This window comes from Mobula birostris, chromosome 23 (assembly GCF_030028105.1).
Source record: "Mobula birostris isolate sMobBir1 chromosome 23, sMobBir1.hap1, whole genome shotgun sequence".
In the NCBI taxonomy this organism is placed as follows: domain Eukaryota; kingdom Metazoa; phylum Chordata; class Chondrichthyes; order Myliobatiformes; family Myliobatidae; genus Mobula; species Mobula birostris.
In genome coordinates, this window is record NC_092392.1 from 30,799,131 (window position 1) to 30,820,291 (window position 21,161).

At 43.2% G+C, this 21,161-nt stretch overlaps 1 protein-coding gene across 1 annotated transcript in view; it reads left to right on the forward strand.

Annotated features, from left to right (window-relative positions):
- Nucleotides 1-14,311: 14,311 nt before the first annotated feature.
- mapk12a (mitogen-activated protein kinase 12a) overlaps nucleotides 14,312-21,161 on the forward strand; it is a 109,731-nt gene continuing 102,881 nt past the window's right edge. Inside the window, exons 1-2 of the mRNA XM_072240960.1 lie at nucleotides 14,312-14,663; nucleotides 14,955-15,084. Coding sequence (XP_072097061.1) covers nucleotides 14,551-14,663; nucleotides 14,955-15,084 — 243 coding nt within the window. The 5' untranslated portion in view covers nucleotides 14,312-14,550. The remainder of the gene's footprint in view (nucleotides 14,664-14,954; nucleotides 15,085-21,161) is intronic.

The following is a 21,161-nucleotide window of genomic DNA, read 5'->3' on the forward strand; positions in this document are numbered from 1 at the left end:
CTCATGTCAAGTTTATCAATCATGTTCTAATGTCCTGAAGTGTGTGTGTGTTGCACAGTTCATGTTCGCTGCCTTTGAGCACATAAAATGGCTCCAATCAAACATCTTTGAGGTAGTTCAAAATGTCAACAACTGTACAAATGATTAAATCTAATTTATGCTTATTCTGTTTACTTACAGTTCGAATGATGAGCAATTCACTAGCAAGAAAATGCTCAGAATAAAATAACTTAATTTTATTGTCTTCTGCACTATCACTTTGGAAGCATTAACTCTTTCCTGTAATATGTCTTCAGTGTTTTAACTTTATAAACAGCACTGAAACAGAAAATGCATTGAATCCAATAGTTCACATCAAAAAAAAGAGGATTTGATAGCTCTACTAGCTTAGTAATTCCAAATTATCTGCTACCTTACAGCAATGTACAATGCCGTGGATTCTGGTTAATTAGGATGCATCTGGACCAGTACATTTTACCTACGGCCCAATTAACTGAAATCCACTGTATTTAAGTTCTGATAAATTAGCTTTTTAATCTTGGAAGCAATAACATGAAATATTTAACTTTTATCAAGAGACTTATTGCAAAGAAGAAATTCCTGTTGCATTTGGTCTGGATTCACAAGGAATGTCGCAAGGAAAACATTGCTTTATAAAATCACATCACATCTGATTACGAAGGAGGAATTTTCCTCAGTGTGTGTCATGTAAAAAAGCTGCAAATAGGTTCATGAGAAAGTCTGCAGATGCTGGAAATCCAGAGTAACACACACAAAATGCTGGAGGAACTCGGCAGGTCAGGCAGCGTCTCTGTAAATGAATAAACAGTCGACGCGGTAAGCCGAGACCTTTCTTCAGGACTGGAAAGGAAGGGGAAAGACGCCAGAATAAAAAATGCAGTGGTGGGAGGAGGATAGCTAGAAGGTGATAGGTGAAGCCAGGTGGGTGGGAAAGGTCAAGAGCAAGAGAAGTATCTGATGGGAGAACAGAGTGGACCATAGGAGAAAAGGAAGAAGGAGGAGGGGCACCAGGGGGAGGTGAGAAGAGGCAAGAGGTCAGAGTGGGCAATAAAAGAAGAGCGGAGGGAAAGGGACAATTTTTTTTTACCGGAAGGGGAGATCAATATTCATGTCATCAGGTTGGAGGCTACCCAGACGGAATATAACCCTGGAGGGTGGCCTCATCTTGGCACAAGAGGAAGCTACGGACTGACATGTCGGAATGGAACTGGGACTCAGAATTAAAATGTTCGGCTGCATTTGAAATATATTCATTGTGAGCAAACTGATCATCTAATTGTGCCTACAGTGGAGAGAATCTTTTTCCCAGCCAGATCAATACTCAGAAGCTTCCAGACTGAGTGTGATAATTGGTTACTTCATTGTGCTGCTGATTTGCATGATTACTGTGTCGGGCCTGCAATGACTGTCTCATTGAATGATTGCATGTTTGCCTCAGTGATGAAGTAATATTGCAAAGTGCAAATACCAGTTAAAGCCAGCCTGTCCCATATGAAGGCAGGGTGTACTTTTAGATACTGGTGTTGCATGAACAGGTGAAAGCTATCTGCAGGCATTCTGGAATCTGGCATGAAAATTAGGGCAAAGAGAACATTTAACATGTTTACTTTCATCAATGGGGACATGATGCCTTCATATAAAATTTTGGTTAGGCTGCAGTTGGAGTATTGCAATCAGTCCTATTACAGAAAGGAATTAGATCAGGGGTTTTCAACCTGGGGTCCACGGAGCACTCAGTTAATGGTAAGGGTTCCTGGCATAGCAAAAGTTTGGGAACCCGTGATAGGCTTTAGAAAGGGTTCAGAAATGATTTGCTAGGATGCTGTCTGGATTAGAAGGTATTAGCTATAAGGAGAGGTGAAACAGACTTGGGCTGTATTCTCTTCAACTTCAGAGGCTGAGTGGAGACCTGACAGAAGTTTAAAAATTATGAGAGATTGAGACATAACACATTCTTTCTCTCACTCTCCTTTTTGTCCCTCTGAATATACTCCTTGCCCATCTGGGTCCCCCCCCCCCCGTCTTTCTTCCCGGACCTCCTGTCCCATGATCCTCTCGTATCCCTTTTACCTATCACCTGTCCAGCTCTTGGCTCCATCCCTCCCCCTCCTGTCTTCTCCTATCATTTTGGATCTCCCCCTCCCCCTCCAACTGTCAAATCCGTTACTCACTCTTCCTTCAGTTAGTCCTGACGAAGGGTCTCGGCCTGAAACGTCGACTGCACCTCTTCCTAGAGATGCTGCCTGGCCTGCTGCGTTCACCAAATACCAGAGGGCATCAGTTTATGGTGAGTGGGGGGTGGGGACGCAGCAGTAAAAAGGGATGTGTAGGACAAGTTCCTATTTACACAGAGAATGACTGGTGCTCAGAATGCATTGCCAATTGCAGTGGTGGAAGCAGTTATGATTATAGCACTCAAGAGGCTTCCATGTAGACAGATGAATTTTCAGGGAATGGAGGGATGTAGATCACGAGCAGGGAATGGAGGGATGGAGATCATGTGCTGGGACTGGAGGGATATAGATTATGTGCTGGGAATGAAGGGATGGAGATCATGAGCAGGGAATGGAGAGGTGTAGATCTCGTCCAGGAAATGGAGGGATGGAGATCATGTGCAGGGAATAGAGGGATGGAGATCATTTTCAAGGAATGGAGGATTTTAGATCTTGAGCAGGGAATGGAAGGATATTTTTCAGAGACCTTTTAGCACAAGTGGTCTAAAAGCTTCTGTAGACAGAGATCCCAGGTACTTACAGTTAATGCTGTGAAGCTGTCTCCCTGAGTACACAAACCTTCCAACTATTAACACATCGGCTATGTGCTAAGTGAGAACATTCATCTGATCTGCAAGCTCTCTTGAACGAAACAACTTAGCCAGGTTTTCTAGTTTGAAATAAGTCAAATAGCCTATGGCCTTACATTATACCTCTTGAGTAATAATCCCAGGTGCTATGGAGCCAGCAAGTCTGTGCTAGAATCAGTGTTTGTTTGCAAAGCTGCCCTTCGAATTCAAACCAATCACTGCTTGCCAGTTACATTAAGAAATGAAGACTGGCTCCTGTTTACAATAAGAAAGTAAACAGTGAATATGAGTTAGAAGTTTAACATATCAAAGTCAACACTCTGGTCTTTAGAAATGTCAGCTATTGTGTTTAGAAAGCTGAGCTTGGTAAAAAGAAATGGTCCTTGCTCTGGACAGTGAATATCCATCACATAGAGACATCTTCATGTCGCAATGAGCTGAAATCCATCACGCCACTTCTCAATGTGAGCATTAAATTTACGGTGTAGTACAGATAAGGTGGCTCTAAATTTCAGACAGAGAGATAACACCTCTAATGGACACCTATGGGAAAGGTTCATTGATCAGATAAGAATTAAGAACTATGGGACTGGGCAGGACAATGAAGTTGAGCCAAAAGATCAGAGAAGCAATGATCTTATAGAATGCCAGATCAATCACATTTCTTCTGCCACCTATACTTTGTAGTTGTGTTCTTGCCAATGATGAGAGTTGAAAATCTGCCCTAATCCAACCTCCTTGTTGTTTCATTTTCATCTTGCAACCTTATGTGTCAGGTTTTAATTGTTGCAGACCTTTAGGGTGTGTGAGCAGAACAGGGGTGTTAATATCATATGTTCATGGCATAGTAGTTTGGAAAATGTCAGAATCAAAATATGGCAGGCAAGTTTGTAAATCACAAAGAGAGGATAGTTTAAATTCAAGTTTAATTGTCTTTCAACTATGCATGAATACACCCAAATGAAACAACGCTACTCCAGGGCCAAGGTACAAAACACAGGTCCAACAGTCATGCACAGCACAAGGTACATATAGCACGTATAAGATAGCAGTAAATATAGAGTCACTTAAAAAATATATGTAGCCCAAGTTTCTGAGTGACATGTCCTGTAAATTGATGGTGTTGTGGGCAAGAACGAGCAGTTCTCAGCAGTTCACAGATGAATGTCGGCATGCAGCTTGTCTTCCACTGAATGAACACTAGAGGGCAGCACTGACAAGAGGGGGGGCCATTTCCCTATCCAGTGTGAAAGCCAGGCCACACTGCCTCTGATTTCTCCCTTCCTGGACTGCTGCAATAGGCAAGCTCGTGGCGTGAGGCCCAGTACTCACTTCAACCAAGGCGACGCAGCCATCAGTCTCACCAATAAATCAGTGAACCGGACTTGCAGTATTTTACATTACCAATGTCCAACAGGGTCTTGCAATTGCAGGAAAAACATCCAAGACAATCACTTGCTGTTAGACTGCACACCGCCTTTGTGCATCAACTCAGATGCCTCTCTGAAGCAGGAAGTAACACGGTCCACAACAAGTCCAGCTCCTCCATTATCAAGCAACTTGCTGATGGGGTGAGCCTGCAGTATTTAAAGTTCTTAATGTCTAGCATTGGCTTGCAATCATAAAAAGATGTTTAAAAAAGACAAAAACACCTTTGGTTGGTTCCAAAGAGGCCACTGCGGCCAAGTACGCCGCCATCTTGCCAGAAGTTTAAGGCACCTTCATGTTAAATCTTCATGAACCACAAGAGTCATCTCATGTACATTCTGGAACTTGGTTGGAGGGCTTTGGGAGAATAATAACCATCCTCTCATTTCTGCATGAATAATAATTGGAAGGTTTATTCTTGGAAAGAAAATGTTAGTGAAAAAGGCACAGGAAGATACAAAGGCAACAACTTCCCTTTCAACAGCTTGAAAATATTGCATCATAATTATTTCTACTTGGAATTAATTGGTCAGACATCCAAATGAAAGTATGTGTGGAATTCCAAAATGTTATGGTAATCAAGATGGTAGGTGGGTGGGGCTTTACCCTTGTAGCCGTGTTATATTAAATTTTGTAATACATTGAATGAATATCTGAACAGTTCAAAATGACAATTTAACTCTTTGTGAGCTCACAGCATAAAGAGCATCTCTACAAGGTAAACATTGTAGGTCTGTTAATGTCTAATGTTTGTTGATAGCAACTGCATTCTTTCAGTCTCAGGCACCATTAACATGAGGATGTCTGTTAATGACTAAATGTCTGTTGGTTATTTTGAGAGCTAGGTTGGTGGATTCTTTCTTAGTGTCTGTCAAACCAGCTTGACGGTTTTTTTCTATTGCACTCAGGCTTATCACTTATATGTAATATTAATGTTCTTTTGTAACTAAAGGAATGTTAAATGCAAAAGACTGGTGTACTGATGGATAAGGAGTGACCATTAAGGTGTCTAATTGATTGGTAAGGGTATGCTGAACACTGTTAATGAACATGAGCTGCTTGAATGAAAAATAAACAGGCTGAGTTAATGGCATGAGAACAGAAGATTAAAAAGTTTGTCTATCTCTGTGTGTCCCTCTATGCTTGTGGAATTCATATTTATTGGGGTGGGGTACCTTCCCTCGTTCATTGGACTTCATCTAGATTGGGAATCGCGATTGGTGTCTGGGACCCAGGGGTGTTTCACGAGTGAGTCAGAATTCAGCGTTCCCCTGACAACAGTAACAATCAAGTGGTGACTAAGAATCATGAGCCCTGAAACCTTTGTGGAAATCTTTGCTACTTACTATGTAATATTTTGTGTGCTTTATTTGTGCTTTCTATTTTAAGATAATAAATTAGGATTGAGTTACTTTGCTGTGCTTGTATGCATATTACCTCATCTCCTGGATGCTCAAATTGGTTTGGGTTTAACCAGCCCAGCCCATTACAGCAGGCAGTGTCAGAGGGCAATGAAAAGATAACCCATTGGTTCTGGAGGTAACTTTATTCACACGATGTAGCTGGGACTTTTAGGATTGAGGTGTATCTGCCCTGAATCACTCCAATTCAAAGAGACCAAGATTATGCCATTCTCCCAGGTACACTACCAACAAGAATTGTAAAAGTGGGTCTACTTCATCTTGGCCAACAGAGCAGTACCTGGAATAAACCAAAATCTATAGGACAGAATATTGCAAGGGCCCCTCCCTAGAAGAGGTCTCAGTTAAAACAATTGTCTGGTGAAGCTAAAAGTTCACATGTGAAATACTAAATTGAGATCTGCTATTTGTGGTTGATGTGACAGGTGATACCAAATGGTGTCCCATTTGGAATCAAGGAAATGTGTGGAGAAATGAGTGCTTTAATTTCCCGGGAGTTTAATATGGCAGAGGTTGTCCATCCAGTGACAAAGGCAGGACTATAAAGATTTAAAGATTCAAAGTACATTTTTTTATCAAAGTATGTACACAGTATACAACTCTGAGATTTGTCTTCCCACCGACAGCCACGAAACAAAGGAACACCATGGAACCTGTTCAAAGAAAACATCAAACACCCAACGTGCAAGAAAAAAGAACAAATCATGCAAACGGCAAAAAATGGGCAAATAACGCACAGAATGTTAAACATCAAACTGTAGACTCCTTGAAAGTTCCGGAATGATCAGTTCAATTTAGCGCTGTGTTGTTCGTTGACTTCGAGCCACAGATCCAGTCCACCCCGATCAAAATCTGGCAAAATAGTAATAAAAAAAAAGTTAACCAGAAACAGATATAACATGAACTGCAGAGTCCTCTCGAAATGAGTCCAATCCACAAACCGTGCTGATCAAACCTTAAGATTAGTATTTGTGTAGTACCACAACTGCGAGCTTTATCACCAAAATGCCTACAACTGGCCGTGCAGCGCTGACATAGCTGCCAAACTCAGAAGCCCATGTGCAGGCTCAGTAAGTACACCGAATGCAAGTGGAAAGTGAAAGAGAAACAATTTTCAAGTCAAAAACCTTTCATCAGGGATGACAGAGTGGGGCAGCGGTTAGTGCTGCTGTCTCACAGCTCATGTGACCCAGATTCAACTCTGACCTCTGTGACATGTGATTTTCCCTGGGAGTGGGGTACACCTTTGGAAAGTGCCATGAAAATGGAGTACCCAGAAGAAACCCATACAGTCGAAGGGAGAACAAGCAAACTCCTTGTATCTCACTGCAGAGTTCTTTACTGCTTAAGGCAAAAGTGCTATTCACTGATTTTCTCCAGGTCTTCTGTCAACTCAGTCAGATTCAGGGTGCCTCGCTGTGACCAGTTCACAGACTTGTCTTTCTGTTGTTGGGGTGCCCCTGGTCTGTACTCCAATTCTGTCTGGCCTCACTGTGATGGTCGATTCCTAGGGGCAACGGCAGGGAGTTATTATCAGATTAGCAATGGCCAAGCACAGAACATCATAGAAGGGTTGTCCTCCTTCACCCTCGGTGACCTGAATGACGGGTTCAGGGAGATATCTCCTGTAAATATACAGGTTGATTCAGATAATGTCTCACACTTCATATTTGTTATTGTATATAGCTCAGAGTTCAAAGTAAATTTATTATCAAAGTACATATATGTCACCATATACAAACCTGAGATTTATTTTCTTGTGGGCATACTCAATAAATCTATAGAATAATAACTATAGACTCAATGAAAGACTACCCAGTTTGGGAATTCAACCAGAGTGCAGAAAACAACTGTGAAAATACAAAATTACAAAATACAAAAAGAAAGAAATAATAATAATAATAAATAAACAATAAATATTGAGAACATTAGATGAAGAGACCTTGAAAGTGAATCCATTGGCTGTGGGAACATTTCAATAATGGGGCGAGTGAAGTTATCCCTCTGGTTCAAGAGCCTGATGGTTGAGGGGTAGTAACTGTTCCTGAACCTGGTGGTGTGGTCCTGAGGGTCCTGTACCTTCTTCCTGATGGCAGCAGTGAGAAGAGAGCATGACCTGGGTGGTGGGGGTGCCTGATGATGGATGCTGTTTTCCTGCAACAGTTCTCCATGTAGATCTGCTCAATGGTGGCGAAGGCTTTACCTGTGATGGACTGGGCCGTATCCATCACTTTTTGTAGGATATTCTGTTCAAGAGCTTTGTTGTTTCCATACCAGCCTGTGATGCAGCCAGTCAATACACTCTCCACCACACATCTATAGAAATTTGTCAAAGTTTTAGATGTCATGCTGAATCTTCGTGATCTCCTAAGGAAATAAAGGTGCTGCCATGTAATTGTCTTTGTAATTTTCTTCATAATTGTCCTGGGCCTAGGACAGGTCCTCCGAAATGATAACACCAAGGAATTTAATTTAATCTCCACTTCTGATCCACCGATGAGGACCGTCTCATGGGCCTCTGGTTTCTTCCTCCTGAAGTCAATAACCAGTTCCTTGGTCTTGCTGAACTAGGATATATGCATGTGTGTAGAGGCAACAGCTAGCAGATATAGACCTCGTAAGATTGTCTACCTGAAATCACTGACTGAAATCAGGATCTGCATATCTTCGAAGGGCTAAACCACAAACTAATATCAAAATGAACCACAAAACCAAAAATGTCTCTGTAGAAAACCTTGATCACCTTTCTTTTAGATGCTCCCTCCAGCTTGAATGTCCTTATATACTGGATGATTGAGGCCTTGGGCAAGGTCCAAAGCTGCTAAACTGTGGAATTCCATACTCATATCTATAAGAGATCCAGACTCAGTTGACACTTTTAAACATCAACTCAAAACCAAAACCTATTTATTTAAAGTTCAAAGTAAATTTATTATCAAAGTACATATATGTCACCAAATACAACCATGCGAGTCATTGTCTTGCGAGCAATCTCAACAGAGGATACTCATGGAACCTTGCTTTTAACTAACATCTTTTTAAAAATTTCCATGATTTTTAAAATTTTAATTTTAATATTTTTTAATATTTGTGCTTGAACGGGAGCCTACAAAAAGTCATGGATACGGGCCAGTCCATCATGGGTAAAGCCCTCCCAACCATTGAGCACATCTACATGAAACACTGTGGTTTCTTGCAAGCCTGAGGACTAAAGAGCAGTCACTACCCCTCAACCATCAAGCTCTTGAACAAAAGGGAATAACTTCACTCACAAAATAATCTGCAGATGCTGGGGTCAAAGCAACACTCACAACACGCTGGAGGAACTCAGCAGGTCGGGCAGCATCCATGGAAACGATGAGTTGACGTTTCGGGTCGGAACCCTTCGTCAGGACTGAAGAGGGAGGGGCAGAGGCCCTATAAAGAAGGTGGGGGGAGGGTGGGAAGAAGGCTGGTAGGTTCCAGGTGAAAAACCAGTAAGGGGAAAGATAAAGGGGTGGGGGAGGGGAAGCAGGGAGGTGATAGGCAGGAAAGGTGAAGAAGGAATAGGGGAAAACACAATGGGTAATAGAAGGAGGCAGAACCATGAGGGAGGGGGCAGAGTGACATAAGGATAGAGATATGTCCATACATGGCCTCCTCTACTGCCATGATGAGGCTAAACTCAGGTGGGAGGAGCAACACCTCATATACCATCTAGGTAGTCTCCAGCCCCTTGGTATGAACATAGAATTCTCCAGCTTCCGGTAATTCCCTCCCCCTCCCTTCCTCTATCCCTATATCAGTCTGCCCGCTCCCCCAGCTGCCTATCACCTCCCTCATGGTTCCACTTCCTTCTACTACCCATTGTGTTTCCCCTATTCCTTCTTCACCTTTCCTGCCTATCCCCTCCCTGCTTCCCCTCCGTCACCCCTTTATCTTTCCCCTTACTGGTTTTTCACCCAGAACCTACCAGCCTTCTTCCCACCCTCCCCCCACCTTCTTTATAGGGCCTCTGCTCCTTCCCTCTACAGCCCTGACGAAGGGTTCCGACCCGAAACGTTGACTCATCGTTTCCACAGATGCTGCCCGACCTGCTGAGTTCCTCCAGCGTGTTGTGAGAATAACATCACTCAACTTCATTTACCCCATCATTGACTCACTTTCAAGGACATTTCATCTCATGTTCTCAATATTTATTGCTATTATTTATATTTGCGTTTGCTCAAATTGTTGTGTTCTGCACTCTGATTGAACACCCTAGTCAAGCTGTTTCTCATTGATTCTGTTTTGGTTACTATTCTATAGATTTGCGTGGGCACGTGGCCAAGTGGTTAAGGCATTGGACTAGCTACCTGAAGGTCGTGAGTTCGAGCCCCAGCCGAGGGAACGTGTTGTGTCCTTGAGGAAGGCACTTAATCACACATTGCTCTGGACAACACTAATGCCTTTTCCTTGGACAACGTTGGTGTCGTGGAGAGGGGAGACTTGCAGCACGGGCAACTGCTGGTCTTCCATACAACCTTGCCCAGGCCTGCGCCCTGGAGAGTGAAGACTTTCCAGGCACAGATCCATGGTCTCGCAAGACTAATGGATGCCTTTCTATGTGTATGCCCACAAAGAAATGACTTTCAGGGTTGCATATAGTGATATATATGTACTTTGATAATAGATTTATTTTGAACTTTGAACTTGTATTCCATTGTAAAGCACTTTGAACTAAATTATCTGAATGAAAATTGCTCTATAAATAACATTATTATTAAATAACTATATTAATAAACTATTCTCAGAGAACTGAATTTCATTCTGAAATGACTTCAAAGAAGTACACTTGATTTTTTAAAAATTATGTGAGAATAAGATTTGCTTACATGGATGGATTATTAAAACTGGCGTATGGAACTTGAGTATATATTACGCAGATGGAGTATAGATAGTACCCATTTCAAAGGGTTAACCCAGGAATCAATCTACTAACGAGTGTGGTGGGTGAAATCCAATGCAAACATTTCACATTGAACTTGATGTTTTGCTAACTCTGTGCAAAATGACTACTGAAAAATCAAACTGCTTCGAAGGAACCTCCTTAATTGTAACAGAGTTCAAAGAGGAATTCCCTTGTGTTTATTTTAATTCGATCGGATCAAGGATAATTTTCCTCCAACATTGATCCCTCTCCCTGGATGTTATCTGACAGGGAAATGGAAGAGCGAGGCACATGGCTCTGGAGAAATTACAAGTTTGATAAGCCAACTGGCATTTTTCCTGTCCTTGGTTTTTTATGTGCTTGTAAAATTAAATACATGGTGCAAATTAAAGCTAATAAACAGACAACTGCTGTTTCCTTCAATGCATTGCAAATTTAAATGACTTTGTAATGCATTCAAAAGTTGAAAATATTTTTAAATACATATGATGACAGTATTCCAACTCTTACCATTCACTGCTAATTGACCGTGAACTGAGGAAGCAGAAAAAAGTCAACAACGTTCTGACGCAGTAAAGATGTCAAATTTCCTCCTCTAAAGAGTATTAGTGAATCTCATGAGTTTTACAGAGATCAGATAGTTTCATGCTTGTCAATATTAATACTAGTTTACTTTTTCTGCTAGCTCCCAAATGACTAATTTGAATTTAAAATCCCCATGTGCTGTGGTAGTTTCAAAATCAAATCACTGGATCAATGCTGTTGTTCTCTGAATGCTAGCCCAGCAACATGATCAGTACATTACTATAGTCCTCTTCAACTGCAGCAGCATTGCTAAAGTGCCATCATAGTACTCTAATGCCGAAAATTTTCACCTCAGAATCAAAATTCCTTGTGCTCTACTGCGAGTGACTGGGCTCTCAGTGTGTCTGCTGCAAAGATCTTCCACTTCCAAAACATCTCCACCTTCAAAAGGTGATGCCTCTGAAAGATGGCATCTGTCATTCAGGACTGCCATCATCCAGGACATCTCCTTTTCTCATTGCTTCCACGACTGACAAACCCCATCTGCCTGAAGCAATTGGTTTTACGCCGCCAGTAATCTACCTTTGCCCCTTCTCCTGTCAGTAGAAATGGTTCTGTCGAGCTTAGCAACTAAGCCACACGTGAAGGCCAGGACCTGGACTTGTTTGTCAGAGGCTATTTGAGACACACACAATTGATTGTACTGATTTATCTCAGAACTTCAGGGAGTTGTCGATAGCGTAGAAGACTGGCAAAGAACACTGCACGATATGGATCAGTTGCAGCTAGGGCAGAGAAATGGCAGATGGAGTTTAACCCAGATAAGTGCGAGGTATTGCACCTTGTTAGGGTAAGTGCAAGAGAGACAGTACACTGTTAAGGGCAAGTGCAAGAGAGACAGTACACTGTTAAGGGCAAGATACTTAGCAATATTGCTGAGCAGAGAGATCTTGGGATCCAAGTTTAAAGCTCCTTGAAAGTGGCTAGACAGGTCGATAGGTTGTTGAGAAGACTTATGGAATGCTTGCTTTCATTAGTTGAGGCACTGAGTTCAAAAGTCATAAAGTTATGTTACAACTTTATAAAACTCTGGTAAACCTCTTTTTCACCATCTCCAAAGCCTCAACATTTTTCCTAGTGTGAGACAACCGGAACTGTATGCAGTACTCCAGATATAACCGAACCAGAATTTATAAAGTTGCAACCTAACCTCATGACTGGTGATAGGCTGGATAAACTTGGGTTGTTTTCTCTGCTGCACTGGAGGCTAAGGGGAGATCTGATAGAGGTTTATAAGATCATGAGAGTGGACAGAGAGTATCTGTTTCCCAGGGTTGAAATGTCTAATACTAATGGGCACTGAATGTGAAAGTGGGTGGGTTCAAAGGGGATGTGAGATGTACTGTAGCTTTTGTCCTCAGAAGGTGGTGGATGCTTGGAATGCACTGCCTGATATGGTGGTAGAGGCAAATACATTAGAGGCTTTTAAGAGATGTTTGGATAGGCACATGAATGGAAGGATATAAACATAGTGTAGGTAGGAGGGATTAACATTTGGGTGTTTTTTTGATTTTTTTTAGCTGGTTTGGTACTACATTGTGGGCCGAATGGCCTGTTCCTATACTATACTGTTCTATGATCTATGTTGACCAAGAAAAATCCCCATTGAAACTGTGATCTGAGTAATTTTCCACTGACAAATTGTCAACGTATCTGATGTCGTTACCTCATTCCTGTTGGTGCTTCAACAGCATAGAACACCCACTAGTTCCAGGGATGTTTCAGGTCATTTCCAAACAGATTAACATTTGCCCATGACCTCTCATATGGCAAGACTGCAAAAAACTCAAGTTGCTTACAAATGTCACCTTGCCTGGGTATTTTTACAACTGTTGCTGCTGCATTCAGCTGATAGTATTGGTCTCTTTGAAACTAATTGAAGTTTTATGATGCTTAGTCATGTTGAAATACCAACAGGACTGGAGTAGTGGCAATAGATACATTAACAACTGGTGAATGGGAATTTACATAATGGGACCTCATAACATAGTTTCAATGGGGATTTTTCTTGGTCAAGTCCCTGAAGCTATGAAACGCTGAGCATTAATTTTTGGAGATGGCAGTCCCTTATGTCTTTTAGTTTTCACTAAATTTCAAAGAAGTCCTGAAAAATCCAAATCACGAATGGAAATAACAGACCCAAAAGTTTAGAGAAGTTAAATAGTTGGCCCTTCTGTAAAAATGCATTAATGATTTGGCACCTTTCTCCCACCAACTCCCATGTCACCAGCAAGTGCGGGGTAATGGTTGATGGGGTCGTCATGAGAGCATGACCTGGGTGATGGGGGTCCCTGACGATGGATGCTGCTTTCCTGCGATGTTTCATGTAGATGTGCTCACTGGTGGGAAGGGCTTTACCCATGATGGACTGGGCCGTATTCACTACTTTTTGTAGGATTTTCCGTTCAAGGGCAAGATTTCATAAGTATTATTGAGACTCTATAGTTTAAATATAATTCACCTAGTTGTTATCTTAGTTAATTTGTAAATGTTTTAGTGGTATTGGCTTTTGTTGCGCTAGTGGAGCTGAGGGAGGAGATGTATCGGCAGGTGTAGCACTTTGGACGCTTGCCGGGAAGAAGATTGGTGGGAAGGGACGAATGGACAAGGAAATCGCGGAGGGAGCGATCCCCGTGGGAATCGTGTAGGGGTGGAGGTAGAAATATGTTTGATGGCAGGATCCCTTCGGAGGTGGCGGAGAATGGTGTGTTGGATGGGGGGACTGATGGGGTGGTAGGTGAGGACGAGAGGAACTCTACTGAGGCGGCGGGAAGATGGGGTGAGCGCGGATGTTCGGAAATAAAGGAGATGCGATCGGGGCTGCATCAATGGTGGAGGAAGGGAAACCCCGTTTCCTTGAAGAAGGAGGACATCTCTGATGTCCTGGAAAGTAAAGCCGCATACTGGGAACATATGCGGCGGAGAATGAAGGAACTGAGAGAAGGGAATCTCGAGCTTATTAAATGCAACACCTTTTTTCTCAGTCGCTGGCTTGTAGTGACAGGCTATTTCCATTAGAGGGCAGCCTGCGATCCAGCTGCTGATGTTTACACAAACGTATTGAAACACCTCCTCACTGCTAATATTGATCAGCCACGTGATTTTAAAAAGTTCAAAGATTTTTTTTAAGGAAGCAATTGCATGTCACAGTGCGAGTACGCGAGGGAGCAGTTGCAATCCGAACAAAGGAGGGTGCCCCAGGGGTATACCAGGTCGAGCTGCGTTCATTCATAGTCAATGAAGGCAGCCCATTCAATACATTCAGACCAGCCTTGAAGTGAATGGCGGAGGAGAGTTCAGCGTCTGGAACTTACTGTGCAGGAACCTCCAGCCTTGGTGTTTCTGGTTTTGGGACATCGGCGTGAGATCCGAAGTTTGATGCGATGGCGACGAGGAAAGGATTCTCCCAGCAGGAGATAAACAAAACGGTGTGGGAAGTGTTGGACCGATACACGGATCTGAATCCCGTGGGTTCAGGAGCGTATGGCACCGTTTGGTAAGTCGGTTTCGCTTCGTCCCGATCTTTTCCCTAGGATTAGATATTGCTGAAACTTGTTACTGGCAGGGCTGTTCCTTCCAAGGGTTTGTATAAACGAAACGCGGATGCTGGCTCAGCACGTTAAAAGTTTCTAGTGATGAGGGGTATTTGCAACCTGTAAGCGGGTTTACACGCTTCCGGGTTTTCAGGAAACCCAGCGTTTATCTTTGTCTCCTGTTCCACCGCTTCAAGTTCTGATGCAGGGAACCTTCAGATTTACCTTCTGCCCACTGTGATTCTGGCCAACAGCTCAGCCATTGACAAGCGAACCGGAGGCAAGGTGGCGATCAAGAAACTGTACCGGCCCTTTCAGTCCGAGCTCTTCGCCAAACGGGCTTACCGGGAATTGCGGCTGCTGAAGCACATGAAACACGAGAATGTGAGTGAATTGTTTCCCTCTCCCAGAGAAAAAAATCCAAACTCATTGAGATTACAGCCCTTTAAAATAGATTTTAGGGCCAAAGATTTCAAGATGTTTTTGTGTTAATCAGGGAGTGTCACTACGCTGTCATTCTCTCGATCGGAAACCGACGCCTTTACTAATCCTGGCTTCCACTCTGCTTTCGCTTTTGAGGATGGTTGTGCTTGTTACGTGAATGGAGCCTTGGCTTGGAGCAGGAGAAAGGCGGGCGTCATTAGAAAATCACTGAGGATGCTCAGCCCGCCTTTTTCATTCAAGATCAACGCTCAACTTCATCCTCTGCAGCCTCCATTTCAAAGTTCAAAGTAAACGTATTGCTCAGGTTTGCCACCATGTCCTACTCTGCGACGTGTTGGCTTGCGGGCAATACAGAAAGGCGGGCAGACAACCAATGTGCAAAAGAAGGCAAAGTGCAAATACAAAAACAAACAAAGCAAATAATGCCGAGAACCAGTTGCAGAGAGAGCCCTGTGAGTCCAAAGCTTGTGGGATCAGTTCGATGTTGGCGTGAGTGAAGTTATCCACCCTGGTTCAGGCTGTAGGGGTAATAACTATTCCTGAACCTAGTAATGTGGGGACCTGAGGCTCCTGTGCACTATTTATCTTTATTTATTTACTTATTTATCTGTCTATTTATTAATTTACTCTCTTACTTATATACCTATATATAGGCCTTTCTGGCCCTTTGAGCTGTGCTGCCCAGCAATCCCCCGATTTAACCCTAGCCTAACCACAGGACAATTTACATTGACCAATTAACCTACCGACTAGTACACCTTTGGACTGTGGGAGGAAACCGTAGCGGTGGGGAAGAAACCTTGGTGGCCTGTACTGTAAGGTGTTGTGCTAGCCAGTAAGCTCCTATACCTTCTTCCTGATGGCAGCAGCGAGATGAGAGGGTGGACTGGGTGGCAAGAGTCCCTGATGACGGACGCTTCTTTCTGGCGGCAGCGCTCCTTGTAAATGTGCTTAATGGTGGGAAGGGCCTTTCCTGTGATAGGCTCCTCTGTATCCATTACTTTTTGTAGGATTTTCTGTTAAGTAATTCCATAAATTTCCACACCTTTGGTTTATCTTGAAATCCCCCCCCATGTGGTGACACCTCATGTGGAGAAGGTGCGAATATCAGACATAACGTACAGCACAGAAACAGGCCCTTTGGCCTATCTAGTCCATGCCAGAACTGAGAATGCTAGAAACAGCTCCGACCATGTCAGTGGAAAGAGAGACATTTAATATTTCAGGTGGAAGCCGTTTACTCGGCATCAGGCCCTGCTAGCATCACAGTGTAGTTAACAGAATGCCTCCTTATCTTGTTAACCTTTTAATTTGCACCTCTGTAGCAGTAAATGGTTATAGCTGCACACTGGTTTCAGATAATCTGCCCGCTCGCTGGGTTTCAGTTGCTTAAACTGCGTGACCTTCCTGGCTGGAACATGAATTTTCTTTTTGATAGGAAAGGTTTAGAGCAGAGGTTCCCATCCCGGGGTCCACAGACCCCTTTCTTAATGGTATTGGTTCATGGCATTTAAAAAAAAACCTGATTTAGCGGGATATGGGCCAAACGCAGGTTAATGGAATCAGTTTGGGAGGGTAACTTGATTAGAATCAGAATCAGGTTTAATATCACTGTCATGAAATTTGTTAACTTAATGACAGCAGTACAATGCAGTCCATGATAATACGGAAAATATAAGTAAATTATTTACAGTAAGTATGTGTGTGTATGTATGTATGTGTGTGTGTGTATATATATACACACAGTGGCATGAAAAAGTTTGGGCACCCCCGGTCAAAATTTCTGTTACTGTGAATAGTTAAGTGAGTAGAAGATGAACTGATCTCCAAAAGTCATAAAGTTAAAGATGAAACATTCTTTTCAATATTTTAAGCAAGATTAGTGTATTATTTTTGTTTTGTACAGTTTTAGAGTGAGAAAAAGGAAAGGAGTACCATGCAAAAGTTTGGGCACCCCAAGCGATTTGAGCTCTCAGATAACTTTTACCGAGGTCTCAGACCTTAATTAGCTTGTTAGGGCTATGGCTTGTTCACAGCCATCATTACGAAAGGCCAGGTGATGCAAATTTCAAAGCTTTATAAATACCCTGACTCCTCAAACTTTGTCCCAACAATCAGCAGCCATGGGCTCCTCTAAGCAGCTGCCTAGCACTCTGAAAATTAAAATAAATGATGCCCACAAAGCAGGAGAAGGCTATAAGAAGATAGCAAAGCGTTTTCAGGTAGCTGTTTCCTCAGTTCGTAATGTAATTAAGAATTGGCAGTTAACAGGAATGGTGGAGGTTAAGTTGAGATCTATGAGAAAACTGCTCATAGGATTGCTAGAAAGGCAAATCAAAACCCCCGTTTGACGACAAAGGACCTTCAGGAAGATTTGGCAGACTCTGGAGTGGTGGTGCACTGTTCTACTGTGCAGCAACATCTGCACAAATATGATCTTCATGGAAGAGTCATCAGAAGAAAACCTTTCCTGCATCCTCACCACAAAATTCAGCATCAGAAGTTTGCAAGGGAACATCTAAATAAGCCTGATGCATTTTGGAAACAAGTCCTATGGACTGATGAATTTAAAATAGAACTTTTTGGCTGCAATGAGCAAAGGTATGTTTGGAGAAAAAAGGGTGCAGAAATTCATGAAAAGAACACCTCTCCAACTGTTAAGCATGGGGGTAGATCAATCATGCTTTGGGCTTGTGTTGCAGCCAGTGGCACGGGGAACATTTCTCTGGTAGAGGGAAGAATGAATTCAATTAAATTCCAGCAAATTCTGGGAGCAAGCATCACACCATCTGTAAAAAAGCTAAAGATGAAAAGAGGATGGCTTCTACAACAGGATAATGATCCTAAACACACCTCAAAATCCACAATGGACTACCTCAAGAGGTGCAAGCTAAAGGTTTTACCATGGCCCTCACAGTCCCCCAACCTAAACATCATCGAAAATCTGTGGATAGACCTCAAAAGAGCAGTGCATGCAAGACGGCCCAAGAATCTCACAGAGCTAAAAGCCTTTTGCAAGTAAGAGTGGGCGAAAATCACCCAAACAAGGATTGAAAGACTCTTAGCTGGCTACAGAAAGCATTTACAAGCTGTGATACTTGCCAAAGGGGGTGTTACTAAGTACTGACCATGCAGGGTGCCCAAACTTTTGCTTCAGGCCCTTGTCCTTTTTTGTTATTTTGAAATTGTAAAAGATGGAAATAAAAAAGTAATCTTGCTTAAAATATTAAAGAAATGTGTCATCTTTAACGTTATGCCTTTTGGAAATCAGGTCATCTTTTATTCGCTTAACTATTCACAGTAACAGAAATTTTGACCAGGGGTGCTGGAACATCGGAACATTTGCATGCCACTGTGTGTGTGTGTGTATATATATGTATGTATGTATGTATATTGTTACGTACCCTGTAACTGGGTTGCCAAACCAGCAGAAGTGGACCACTCAGTTGGAGTCTGGATTACTAGAACTAAGAAAGTTTTATTAAAGAAACAAGCAACACAGTAATCGAAAGGATAATAAATGCAACAGTTCAGCAATGATAACCACACATGTGCACAGAATTAAGATAACAGGATCAATCAAGCTCTATCGTTGTCTAGGGATAAATGACCAATTTCAAAGTGACACAAAGTTCAGTCCAATTTAGTAGTTCAGTTCGCAGTAATCGTTGCCATGGCGATGGACAACGTGGGGGGGGAGAGAGAGAGAGAGAGAACGGGAACGACTGATCATTCAGAAACGGCTTCCACTCACAGACCGGCGATAATTGCTCACAAGCAGCTTTTGGGCAGGTCCTTGGTGATGTCACCTGAGGTCACCGACTGTGACTCCTCCTCCAGATGCGGTCGATCCTCTGCAGTGAACTCGGCACCCAAGCAAGGGCGGACACACACCGGGTTCCCGCTGATCGTACCTTTCCACCCTGTGCGTTGTCCGGTACTTCCCACCGACTCGTAAGAGGCGCACCGCTTCCAGGGTCTCGTTACCTCGGGTGTCGTGTCCTGCCTTAGCAAGCCTGTCCCTTTTTATCCCCCTGCTGGGGTATCGCCTGTCCATCATTTCAAACAGTTCAGGGTTCAAAGGGGGAGCCGCTCCAGACAGCTCTCTCGCCCGTCCCTTCATTACACATCTCCAGATCGCCTGTCCATCACTTCAAATAGTTCAGGGTTCAAAGGGGGAGCCGCTCCAGACAGCTCTCTCACCCGTCCCTTCATTACGCATCTCCAGACGCTGCTCCATTGTTCCTTATCTCTCCTTCCCCTGAGGACAGGTGGCAGACCAACTGCTGATGTCAGTGATGCTAACCCAGGCCAGCAAACATCTTAATTTTATGTGTATTCTCGTCACACTTCCCCCCTTTAAGGATTTTTACTGGGAGGTAAAAATCACAAACATGAATACATTATTTGATACACACACAAATATACATCTTTATCAGCTATTTGGCTAATACAGAGAATTTGAAGTTGTCAACACCTTGACAGACAGTCAGCGATCACATTTTCCGTGCCTTTTATATGTGTAATTTTTATATCAAATTCTTGTAGCATCAGAGTCCAACTTAGCAATCTTCTGTTTTTATCTTTCATAGTGGCCAAAAACACTAATGGGTTGTGGTCAGTGTAAATTACCAGTGGTTTCCGTGCCGGGCAAATGTAAACTTCAAAATGTTGTAATGCTAGTATGATGGCCAGTAGCTCCTTTTCCACAGTGGAATAGTTTCTCTGATGGGTATTAAATTTCTTAGAAAAGTAATCGACTGGGTGCTCAACCCCCTCTTTGTCTGTCTGCAACAGCACCGCCCCGGCAGCTTCATCGCTAGCATCTGTTGCTAGGGAGAAGGGTTTTGAAAAATCAGGCGCATTTAGCACAGGATGGTGACACAGAATCGCCTTCAGACTCTCGAAGGCTTGTTGACAAAGGTCGTCCCACACAAACTTCGCATTCTTTGGCAAAAGCTTAGTGAGAGGGAGAGTAATATCCCCAAAGTTTTTGCAAAACTTCCTGTAGTACCCCACCATCCCCAAGAACCTTCTCAGGGCTCTCTTGTCTGTCGGGGTGGGGACCTCCGAGATAGCCTGCACCTTAGCTCGCATCGGAGCCAGCTGCCCCCGTCCTACCACAAATCCCAGATAAGTGACCTTCGCGTGGCTGAACTCACTTTTTGCGAGGTTCACTGTCAGGCTGGCTTCAGACAGCCGTTTAAATAGCTCCCCCACCGCCACAATGTGCTCCTCCCACGTGTCACTCCAGACCACTAAATCATCAATATATGCTTCTGTGTTCCTGAGTCCCTTTATTACTGAATTAATCATTCTCTGGAAGGTCCCTGGGGCGTTTTTCATGCCAAAAGGTAGAACATTATACTTGTACAAACTGGAGGGGGTGACAAATGCCGAGATTTCTCTAGCCCGGTCGGTTAAAGGGACACACCAGTATCCTTTCAGCAAATCGACCTTGGTGATGTACGTAGCTCTCCCCACTTTATTGATGCAATCGTCTACCCTTGGGATGGGGTAAGCATCTGTTTTCGTGATAGCGTTCACCTTTCTGTAATCTGTACAGAATCGGATGCTCCCATCGGCTTTCGGGACAACCACGCAGGGGGACGCCCATTCCGACTTGGATGGCCTAATGATATCTGTGGCTAGCATGTACTCAATCTCTTTCTCCACTAGTTTGCCCTTCTCCAAGTTCATCCTATAGGGGTGTTGTTTAATAGGCTGGTCTGAGGCGACCACAACATCATGCACCGTCCCTTTGCATCGCCTCGGGACATTGGGACATACATCTGTGTGCCGTTTAATTAGCTTTATCAATGGCCCGCTTTGTTCGGGGGTTAGGTGAGGGACCTTGTCAGCAAGATTAGCCAGAACAATAGAGTTCTCCAATCGGGTCGGCACCATATTCACCTTTTCAAGATGGGTTTTTCCCGTCTCATTCGACTCCCCAGTCTCAGTAATTTCCGTGATAACACCAACCGGGTTTTCTTTCTGATCGTGGTAGGCTTTTAACA